The following is a 12039-nucleotide window of genomic DNA, read 5'->3' on the forward strand; positions in this document are numbered from 1 at the left end:
TTTTGTGAACCGACTGTTCATGAGCCTTGAACGGAAAAAGGTGGTACATAATGTAAACTCGGCCTCAGCTTCATATTTGTCATCAGGAAGCTTTTAATATTGGTAACATTGTTGATGCAATCAATATAATTTTTCCATATTGCTTCCCGCAATCTAAATAAATATTAAACTATCCATAGATTAAAATTTCATTATAGTATTTAGTGAAGAGTTTCCAACTCCATAATGTAAAACGAGATGACATTTTATACTTTGTCTCCCCCTCGCAGCGCACTCTACTTCCGGTTAGCTGGACAGCGGACACCGGAAACTGCCGGAAACAAACGACATTGTCACAGCCTCCCAAATATCCCGCCTTCATTGTTACTTGCTAAATGCAAATTATACATAATAGGAGACATATTTTACACAATGACGATTCCATTCAATGTAGATTCATAATTTAATTTGGTAGCCCAACTTTGACCCACTGTAAAAATAAAACTTAACAATTTCTTAATACTGCCATAGATGTATTAATTATTCTGTCGGTTAATCTTTATGCTACTGCTACTTTCAAAAGGATATTTTATTTTTAGAGATTTTGAAATAAAAACTATTAAATTTACAAATGTAAATTATGAAAAGAATTATAAGCTTTTTATAGTGTACATTATTTTACAAGGAGGACCTATTGATGATAGATTCCATATATCCTGTCCTGAGTTTCCTATTTCCTTAAAGCAAATCATGTAAGTTGTCTAAAATCCTTTGTTGTTGCATTTTATTATTTTTATATTCCTTGCCTAATTGCCAAACTAGTTTTGCGTTTTCTAATAAATAAATATTTACCACCACTAGAAATATAAATTCTCTTTGACACAAGTTAGCTTACTTGACACGGCAGACTAGGTCAACCAACTTAATAGGTCTGTAGGTCTAGGTTACAAGAATGACTCAAGTGCTTTCCGCAGAAAGCTATATCAGCAAAATAAGTAGGTGAGAGTCACAGTTTCATGTTACACTGAGGCTACATGACACTTTGTCAATGAATGACTCACTGGCTCACTTGTTAACTGAGTATGTAAAATAGCTTTGAAACTCAAGGTCACATTCCAAAGATAGGAATTGCAGTTGAGAGTGTGTTTGTAAATGAGATTGGTGGGGTAGTCAATTGGGTAGGGCAGGACTTATGTCCTGGGGATTTGGGTTTGAATCCAGCCAATCGTCAATGGATTTTAGCTATGTGGCAATCCTATGACTCATTTTGAGTTCAACTGTCTTAAAAAAACATAGGTTTTTTCAGGCAAGAATATTTTATGTATTGGAAAACCCTTTGTACTTAAACACTTAAAGCCAAACATTAATAATGACAATGATGGTGTTAAAGTACACTTCATAGTATTCTTTTTTTGTTCAAATCCATATAGGAGATCTGTGTCATTGATAAACCTAAGTGAAATATAATACAGTACAAGTATTGTAGAATAGGCTACATTAGTATTGCAATTGTTCAGTTTAAAACAAAATCGGTTCAGGATGGTAGGTATACTTCCTCATAACATATTTTGATTATGAAAATTTAGCTTTTTTTGTTTGTTTTACCTAAGGTGGAATTATGATTTTTGTTCAAAACTATTTTAAATATATCTATAGGTCTATACTATCTATTGGCAAGCATGAAACCTTTTTTCTCAGCTCCCTGCGATGCACAAATCGCAGGGAAAATCTATGCATACTGTGTTGGAAAGATATTTTCCTGTAGATGTGTAGAATCCCTTTATTAAAATAGGCTCAAAAATTAGCACAAAAAATGAATTTAAAACTTAAATTAACATGGGCCTTAATATGGGTTGCCATGCAGGTGACAAAATAACAACGAAATATAAACAGAAAATAAAAACAAATGGAAGAAATTCGGTTCTAATCACATATTTTACAGCGATGGGGTGAAAATAGAGAAGTCTGTACATTACAGATTTTTGGTTGAGTTTTCGACCACTTGACGACCTCTAGTAGGTCTACTTTTAAAAAGCAAATACCATGAATTATAATTTAGAAATATTAATAAATTATTTCCAAGTATTTTATGCAGCTGTCAGTTAGAAAAAAGAACACTGTGTACATATAAATTCAAATCAAAGAAGAGATTTTAAATATTGCATTTTATACATCCAAATAAAAGGAAATCTAAGTCGAAAATTAATACCAGTGTCTTGGTATAAGAAAATCGCTCTTGCCTATTATTCTTTTTAGACACTGAACAAAAGCTTGGTTCCCTGGGATCATTAGATTAACCTTGCCTGTCTTCTCATCTAATTCTCCTGTCTGATGAATTGGCAATCAACTTAATGAAACAGACCGACTTCACTTGTGCAGTACTAAGCAGTTAATATATTCTTCGTTTGAATATTAAATATCAGTTCACAATTGGAAGCATGAGGTGCTTATTGTATTTCAATAGTATAAAAATATAATCATAGATTTAATAAAATAAAATATAGGCCTACAGCAAATTCTGTAAAATTGATAATATAATAAGAAAATATATCCAGCCAGTACACTCACTCACTCACACGATGGTGGAAGGAAAATCACACACTTTATTCAGTCACCTTTTTCAGTCACACCCCAGTCAACTTTGTGGGGATGTTTTAAGTTGCATATGAACTCACTTCAGATATGATGTTGAATGGAGTGAAATGTGTAGCTCTGACAAAAATCATCTGTTCCTTAAAAAAACTATTAAAATCCAATTATTCAAGTCAGGCTTGAATTGTTTTAACCATAACAAATCTTTTACCCTCAAACTTATAGAATGTTTTATCTATGCTTAAATGTAAATAGAAACAAACATCAAAACAATATGTTTGAGATTTTACATTAGAATGAGAAGTAATTGACTTTCAATACCATTAGGAGACGTATCACCCTATTATTATAATCTGAAGCCATGTTTTGGTGTGTTTCTTATTGGTGAGAACAATTGAGTGAGTTGACTAAATGTTTCTTTCTTATTTTGGATGGTTTTTACCGCACTTGCTTTATTACACTTACTTTATCACTGGGACGGGTGGCGTCGTCCTGTAATCCAGCTACTAAGAGGTCACGAATTGTGGATATCCATAGGCGCTGTGGATGCGATACTCCCTGGTGTGGATTAATGTCCGCATGAGTGATTACTACGACTATCCGCAGTACTATCCTGATAATTAGACCAATTCGTATATATACCAAGGCAAAAATGTGGTTCGGATTCCACTATAAACTGTAGGTCCTTTAGTTGCCATTGGCAGTATGGGCTATTAATTAACAGCTTGTCTAAGGAATGTGGGCCTTAGTCATAACAAGACTACAAGATCACACCACTCATCTTACACTCATCTCCATTCATACTTGGCTTAAAATATCTACTTTTGTATGTTCGCCATTTAATATAAAAAAGTAGCCTATTATTAGAGAAAGTATTCTTTAGTTATAATAGAATAAAACAACTAATGGTTTCAAAATGGTTTATAAATTGGTAAATAGTAGGTATAAACAGTAAACCACAAAAAACCCTCTAACCAAACAGGATCATACAGCAGTTGAAATTGCCATCGGCTGATCTATAAAAAGATAAATCTGTATGGATGCACACTCAAATAAAACTGAGCAGAAACACACATTGAAAAAGGCTCCAAATTGTTCAATAGAACAATACGTCTACATAGTACTTATTTGCAGTTTCCAAAGTCAATGGTACATGGCACTATTAGTAGAACAGCAGTAGTTTGATGCTGCCACGTGCCACAAACACCCACCTTCCAATTGTGCTCATTCCCACCATTGTTATTGTTATTGTTGCTATGTCAGGTTTACCAGTTCCAAGTTCATTGTTGTTCTCATTAGTCCATATCATAGTTCACATTGATCTGATCGAATAGTTGTTTTCTGTCAGCGATTCTTCTATCAACATCTTCATGTTTAGCATTTTAGAAACTTTTTGAAAATTGATGTTTAGAATTTATTCCTTTACTGTGAAGATGCAAGTTGGTTTCTCCATTGTTTGATATGTATCTGCCACTAATTACAGTTGTAAAAATTATGTGTGAACCTGAGCGTTATTTATAATTTTTCTCACCCAAATTTGTGCTGTGTATTCTTGCTGGGTAACTTAACTGACTTGGTGGCCGAGTGGTTATGGATGTAGATCTTAATTCCGAGAATTGATTGTTGGCGCACTCCTGAGAAGGACTGAGAACCCAACACAGGTTACTCTAAAAAAAACTGTTGTGTAATTTTTCTTTAAAGATAGGAATGCAAACAAATTTAAGGGAAAACAGTCTAAAACCCTTGAATGTTTGTGATATGCACGGATCAGTCCATCAATGAAGTCCAAGACACTAATAATGCCTTACGTCCTCAGTAAATTTTTGGTCCCATTCAGTTTTTGGTGCCTCTCCAATATTCTGTTTTAATTCTTCTGTGTTAAATCAACTTGGTCCTTTAATTTCAGTCTTTTGATCCAAGTGTTCTTCTTCTCTGGGTACTCACTCTTTGTTATTGCATGTTCTTCTCTTCACCTTTACATGCATCCTACTCAACTCATTCTACAGGTTTGAGACATTGCTGCAACGTCTAGGGTCGTAAGTGATGTGTCGATCCTGTAGGTATTTTTTAGGAAAAGTACTAGATCCAAGAATTGAGAATCGATATTTATCCAGAACTGTAGTGACTTTAAAAGATTGGTCCCAAATATACAATGTAATATTGTATTATTCATGTTCAACATCAAACCTTTAACCAAGTGGCTAACCTATTGGTATGTCTAGGGTCTGCCGGATCAGCGGATTGTGTTCAGCAGTCTGTCCGAGCCAGAGCGGAGTCCATCGCTGCCTCAGCTGCGACTAGTAGACGGACCGTCACCTCTCTCCGGCCGCCTACAGATTCTTCACAATGGAGCATGGCGGGATGTGTGTTCCAACAGTAGAAAGTGAGTAATAATCAATTGTTGTAATGTTAAAAACAAACACTTGTTGTGTTATTCAGGTTAAGTAGCTGTTGTTGTCATTTTTCATTAGATGACCATAGTGAGTTATGGAGCATCATTCCACCATCATTCACTCCATTTCAAAACCTCACAAGAAATTTAAAAAAAACATTGAAATACTTAATATAAGGATACAAATATTTGTTTTTAAATGTATCGGTTAGCCTAGTATATTAATCACAACGGTAATTTTTATTTAATGTTTTTGTCTATTTGTTAGTGTATTTTGAAATTTGTCGTTATGAAATGGGGTTTTGCGTTTTGACAATTTAAAAATCTTAAGAGATTAGAAAATGGTTAGATGCCAAAACTAATAATCTGTTGCTGGATAGTGGTTTGACAACAGTTTAGGAACGTAAACTATAGGCCTATATTATCACAGATTAAAGAGTTAGACAATTTCGACTGTGATTACATTCATTGTACTCAATCCTGATAGCTAAAATAATTAAATAGTTAAAGCCAATTCTGACATACAAAACATCTTTTATTGCCTTGTATAGCCCTCCAATGAACAAATCTATCAGATAAAAACAACCAAACAACAAAATAACAAACTAATAGCTTTGACTAAACGTGTGCTTTCCATTTTTTGCATCAAAAGATGTTTAAAATAATGACAAACAGATTATCCACCTGTTTAAGTTTGCACATTTAAAACAACTAGGTACATGACTAGATATGCAAAACTTTGAACTTCCAACAACCAAGTAATCAAACATTCCAATGATGTTCTCCCCAGTTGGACCAGAGCAGACATGGAGGTGGCGTGTAGACAGCTTGGCTGGCAAGGCGGGGCCTGGGGAGGCTGGTATGACCGACAGTGGGGTGTGTCTCGCCCCCGCTTGCTGCTGGAAGCCCCGTCTTGTCGGGGCAACGAGGCCACGCTGCAAGAGTGTGATTGGAACAGTCGACAACTTGGTTCTGGAGTCTGTGGTGAGTTTGTACTCCATATTTTGCGTCAGAATAATATATTTTACATTGCGCCCATTCAACTGTGAAAACCTTGAAACTATTCATGAGACGTGAGTTTTTTAACTGCAAAAAACCTAAAATATGCCCTTATGAATTTAATTTTAATATTCGAGTGAGGACTGTAGGACATCATTACTCTACATGACTAGGTCATGAGGCAACTACTACCTCGTGTGTTCCTCACTTTTGGCCAAGTATGTAAAGTCGTGTCGTTAAAATGTTGTTCTTTGTGTATTTCGTGTATAATAGACATTATATATCTTGACAAATTCATACTTGGGTGAAAGTGCTTTTTATTTTAACGCTCTGACAACCTGAAGATGTGCCCCATTGGCTGTAGTTGATAGGAACTACAACAGGGATCGTTTGACACAAAACGATAGCATAAATAATTTATATGTATATATGTACATTACATTTATCAGTGACATTACACTGAATTTATTTTCCATGGCTGTAATAAATAGGAGGAATCCCAAAGCTTCTACGTAACTCTTTATTTCTTTCCAGACTTCCATCCAGACCTAGGCCTGCAGTGCCTGCCTTACCACGAGACCTCATCTTCTGTCGTACATCACTGGCGAGGATTGAAGTTCCAGTACGCTCAACATGACGAGAATCTGGTCAACTTTAACACTCTGAGACTCCCTGTGTCACAGTCAGAGCTGGCCTTCGTAGATATCAGGTCAGCAAAAACTACCTGTCAAAGCTGAGGGTGGTTTTATGCTTTTGTAGATTGAGCAGTTAAATATAGTGTGTTTTCTTTTGATATATGACCCACATGAAACTATTTAACTATAAAAAATGGTCACTGGAGATAGGGAAGGAGATTGCAGCAACCCCAAAATGTAGCTGACACTTTTAAGAACCTTGTCGCCCACAGATAATAAATAAAAATAAAAAAAACTTGATAATGAATTGGGCTCTTGTTCTTGAAATTAACAAATTAGTTACCTGTGTTTCTATTTGATCAATCTGTTGTTCAAAGTGACCTAAAATAAATAAATGTCTCCGAACATAGGTAAGTAAACTCTTATTGCTCCCAGTTTTATACGGTGAGTATAGAGTTCTCTAGAGAACGTATATTTTGAAGTAAAACCTTTGAAATGATGACCTAAAGGTGTTGAAGAAAGTACAGACTTTGACTATTAAAGATTAAGATTCTGTGTTTGAAATGAAAGACTGAAACTCCTCATTATTTTAAGATATATGAACTACTAAGATGGATCTATTAATTACTGTGAATCAGTTGGACTTATTTAAATTGTAGGCTATATATATAAAAGACTGCCATATAGGCTAAAGTTCTAACAACACCATCGGCACTGATAGAAGTTGTCAACTCAGTTATTTTTACATTGAATAATACAGCTGATAACAAAAATAGATTGCATGTTTAGTTTCTCTAACATGCAACACAGTGAACTGCAGATTGGGAGAATCATTAACCTATTCCATGTAGTACAAATAATTAATTTTGAAATGCTTTCCTATGTTATATGCTAATATGTGAGTTGTCTAAAAACAAGTTGACTAAAATATCATTAGAAAATAATAATCAAAAATAGAATCAAACATTTGAAAGAAAACGTTTTAACCGAATGCAAGGCAATTGTGAATTAGTGCTTTCATCACAATATACTTGAACGGGGTCGATTATGGTCCCAAATTTGTAATTGGGCTTTAGGATGTAGTCCAACAACCTGTTGAAGTTGAATGGTAACAACCCCAGGGTTTTTTACTGTTTTCTTAAAAATGAAAACAAAAGCTAACGGTGTGCTGCACACACAACATAGATCCTGAGAAAAGTCTAGTTTTTGTTGGTTTAAAAACCTACAGATCCTTGATCATTGAGTTTTTAAATTGGGGTAGCTAAAGAAACAGCTGATCTTAAAAACAAAGATATAGCTTATCATACTCAACATTATACACTCATCTTGCGTTTATATTCATTGTTATTGTGCACCTTGTGCGAGGCTGTCTAAAAAAATTAACGATAATGATAATGTATGACAAAGTAAAAATCACCTCATTTGTTTGTAAACAGTTGATAAATGTATGGATATCAGTTGTGCTAAATTATAGTTGTTTTGTTTTATCTATATCTAATATATAAAATTCTCGTGTCACAGTGTTTGTCTGCAAACTCCTCCGGAACGACTTCACCGATCGTTATGAAATTTGGTGTGTAAATTCTGTAGGTATGCGAATCGGACGTAAACTATTTCCCGTTTCGAAATTCTTAAAAGGGCTCCGCCCCAGTGGCTCTGGAGTTTCCCATGTTAACCTTATGAGAAATGGAATTAATGAATCTTAACAGCTGTTTCAATTAAACAAGTTGGTTCTGTTCTATGATGTTCAATAGCATTAAAGTTACAAGGATTACCAACAGGGTGCAGCACTATTATTTCTTTTACATTTATGACAACAGCTAATTTGCAACCAAAAGGTGAGTGAGCGTAGCGAACGAACTTCAACCTGGAGGCGAGTTAGCGTAGCGAACGAGCTAACCTGAAGGCAAGTGAGCGCAGCGAACGAGCTCCAACCTAAAGGTGAGTGAGCGTAGCGAACGAGCTCCAACCCAAAGGTGAGTGAGCGTAGCGAACGAACTTCAACCAGGACGTGATTGAGCGATGCGAACGAGATCATCTTGAAAATTAAACGTAACGGTACTTTCTTTCCATCGGTCTGTCTTAGGGGAAACCTATAACTTAGGCAATACGAAGTTCGCCGGGTCAGCTAGTACCTATATAAAATCCAATGTATGTTTGTTTGGATGTTTGTCCATTATGGACTCCGAAACCGCTCGACAGATTGTAATGAAACTTTCAGGCATTATTAAGCATTATTCAAGGATGGTTTGTGTGAAGTTTGGTGCAGATCCGTCAAAAGGGCTCCGCCCCAGTGGCTCTGTAGTTTCCCATGTTAACCTTATGAGTACTCATAGTTAAATGGAATTAAAGAATCTTTAACAGCTGGTTCAACTAAACAATTTGATTCTGTGATGTTCAATATCATTAAAAAGTTAATAGGTTTACCAACAGGGTGCAGTACTATTATTTTTTAGCAACAGCTAGTTAGCAACCAAAATGTGAGTGAACGTAGCGAACAAACTTCAACCTGGAGGTGAGTTAGCGTAGCGAACGAGCTAACCTGAAGGCAAGTGAGCGCAGCGAACGAGCTCCAACCTAAAGATGAGTGAGCGTAGCGAACGAACTTCAACCAAGACGTGATTGAGCCATGCGAACGTGCTCATCTTGAAAATGAACGAGCATTTGACATAAAACCACATTAGGACAGGACGACGTCTGTCGGGCCAGCTAGTTGAGTTATATAAGCGTTTGTGTTTCCCCAGGTTTGCAGGGTCAGGTAGGGACTACAACGCCAGTTCAGCTCTGGAGGTTGAAGGTATTCCTCCCAGACTGGTGTCCGTGACAGTGGCTCACTCTGCGTATAATGGAGTCAACTTCACCAACCCACAGGCTCCCTTCACTGTACACAACTGCACCATCATCAACAACAGAGGTTTGTAATGACAGGGAAATTTGTACACATCCTCAAATATATATATCCTCTTTAATTCCCAGGTTTGAGTGTCGACCATGCCTAAATGAAATATATTGGGGAGAAAACTTTTTCTCCCCTTCCACAGTTCCTTTACCTTGGTCATCTGCCATCTCATTCCACTTTTTTCCACATCCCTCTCCACCTTCTTCTAGTTTTCTTTCTTGTTCTTACATCATTATCAACTCCATTAGAAAATGTATCTTCTTGCATTTGTTTCACATGAACAAAACCATCTTAGCCTTCATCAAATCTTCTGATATTTTTATTCTAAAACCCACCCCTCCCCGTTTTGCTCTACAGCTATTAACAATTATACCTCTCCAACTTTCTCTATCTGATCTAAATCACTAAAGTCCTCGTCTTATCAAATCGGTATTTACACTCATCTACAAAACCAGATGTTTTGCCCATTCTATCATGTGGCATCCTCAGTGGCAAAGCTGTGAGTCTGCCACATGGAAATTCGCTAAAGATACTATTTAGAAATACATCTTAGTTTTAGTCTACTTGTGATACTAATTTATCTTAGTTTTAGTCTACTTGTGTTGTAGTTGTGATACTAATTTACCACTAATGTGCACAGGTTATGGAGTTTACATCAACAGTTCTACAGGGGGAGTCCAACTCAGTGGTACAACAGTCTCTAGCAACGGAGCTGATGGTATAAGGTAATGCCACTATAATTATTTTATGTGATAAATTGTTGATGTAAGCAGACTTGTAAATAATTTCAATCATGTATTGAATATCTGTGCCTACCTTAATATTTGATAATGTCACATCAGACTACTAAATTGTAAATTTATTTAATTTGAATAGAAATAGTTGTTGTAGACTTTTTATTCACAGTATTTTCTTGCAGGTATGTTCACCACGACCAGACACATTTCTTGAGAGATGGTATACAAGACATCTGTACATTCCCCTCCACTCTACACATGATCTTCCCAGTGACCATCTCATTAGCTCAGAGCCTCTACGGGTCAGCCAGGGATTGTCATAAGGTTTGTAATCAGTCTAGATAGCTGGTTTAGTTGTAGATTATTATAACAGTCAAATGCCAAACTGTTGTTATTTGTTTTAGTATTCATATTGTTGAAGTATTAAAGTGGTTCAATGAAAAACTCTAGTCCTCGCTCAGCTCTTCTACAGAAAATTCCACATATTTACTGGGAAGAAAAATCAAGAGGTCTTTGATAGTTTGAAAGCAGTAGATCCGCAGCTGTTCTTGGTCATTGGGTTTAAAATAGTCCTGCCTGATTGTAGGAACAGGTGAGGGTGTTTATTGATCGATGGTTCTTTCTGGCAAATTATAGAAACAAAGCCACACAAGGCATCTCACTCCATTCTACAGCTTTCCTTCACTCATTTTGAGGTTAAAATACACAGGTTTGTATCTCTGTCTCAATATAACTGTAATGATAATAGTTTCTTGAAACATTCTCTTGTTCAAGAACAAAAGAGATAGTAAGCTAGCTTACCTTAAAAAAAGTCCTGGCAAACCATAGTACACTCAGAAGTCAGTAACAAAGCTACACAGATCATCTCACACCATTCTACACTCATCCTTCACTCATATTTGGGTTAAAATACGCACCTAAGTGGCGTGCCCATCTTAATGATTGATAATTGATAATTGATAATTGAAGACACAGTAAACCAGGGTTGCCACCCGTCCCGATTCTGTCGGGACATTCTCGATTTTGGTTCCTATATGCCCGTATTTAAGCCTATGTTAATCCGGCGGGAGGGGGGCCATTTCCCGATTTTTCCCTAACCTAGGGTGGCAACCCTGTAGTAAACACAATAGTTTGTCTCCTGACTTTTTCAAGTGTGGAAAAAGATAGTTGAACAGAAAATCTCTTTATTATTTACACTTAACATCCTCCAGGGAAATAAATATTATGTGTTTTCTAGATATACCATAGGCTACCTCAAATCTTTTCTAAGTTAGCTACAATCCCTTTATCCTCAAAATCACAATCCTGGACCAGTACTTTTTCATAAACAAAAATAGCCTAACTCATACTTTTGTTTCCAGACATTTTCCACCACTAGTGACCAAGTGCTGACCATACAGTTCCTCTACACAGTGACAGATCGCAACGACAGCACCTCACTCCTGATGTTTGATGGACGGACAGCCTCAAGTCGACTGCTGGGATCTGTAAAGTTCCGCAACTCTAGCCGACCCCAGAGTGTTACCACAACTAGAAACAATTTGTTCCTCGCTTTCTCTGCGGAACAGTTTACTCAGACGGAAACTCTTATCAGGATCACAACTGAACGACGTGAGTTACATCGTTACTACTACTAGTTTTTAAATTGTCGGAATATGTAATTTTTATACAACTAACTCATAATGTAAAAGTAATAAAAAATACATTTAGTTCAGAATCATTGAAGTACGCTTTGATCAATAACTAGGTTTTTGAAGGTTTATTGTTTTAGGTATGGTATTTCAAATTAGTTGGGCTAATTTTAGT

General features: G+C 36.2%; 1 protein-coding gene across 1 annotated transcript in view; it reads left to right on the top strand.

Annotated features, from left to right (window-relative positions):
• The window catches only part of LOC128985244 (protein bark beetle-like), a 33575-nt gene extending 21705 nt beyond the window's left edge, over positions 1-11870 (top strand). Inside the window, exons 2-8 of the mRNA XM_054404635.1 lie at positions 4794-4954; positions 5754-5947; positions 6497-6671; positions 9342-9511; positions 10137-10221; positions 10416-10557; positions 11595-11870. Of these exons, the coding sequence (XP_054260610.1) occupies positions 4794-4954; positions 5754-5947; positions 6497-6671; positions 9342-9511; positions 10137-10221; positions 10416-10557; positions 11595-11870 (1203 nt within the window). The remainder of the gene's footprint in view (positions 1-4793; positions 4955-5753; positions 5948-6496; positions 6672-9341; positions 9512-10136; positions 10222-10415; positions 10558-11594) is intronic.
• The last annotated feature ends 169 nt before the right edge of the window (positions 11871-12039 follow it).

This window comes from Macrosteles quadrilineatus, unplaced genomic scaffold (genome assembly GCF_028750875.1).
Source record: "Macrosteles quadrilineatus isolate MER2022 unplaced genomic scaffold, UCM_ALF_1.0 Scaffold_2__2_contigs__length_208266976, whole genome shotgun sequence".
Lineage (NCBI taxonomy): Eukaryota > Metazoa > Arthropoda > Insecta > Hemiptera > Cicadellidae > Macrosteles > Macrosteles quadrilineatus.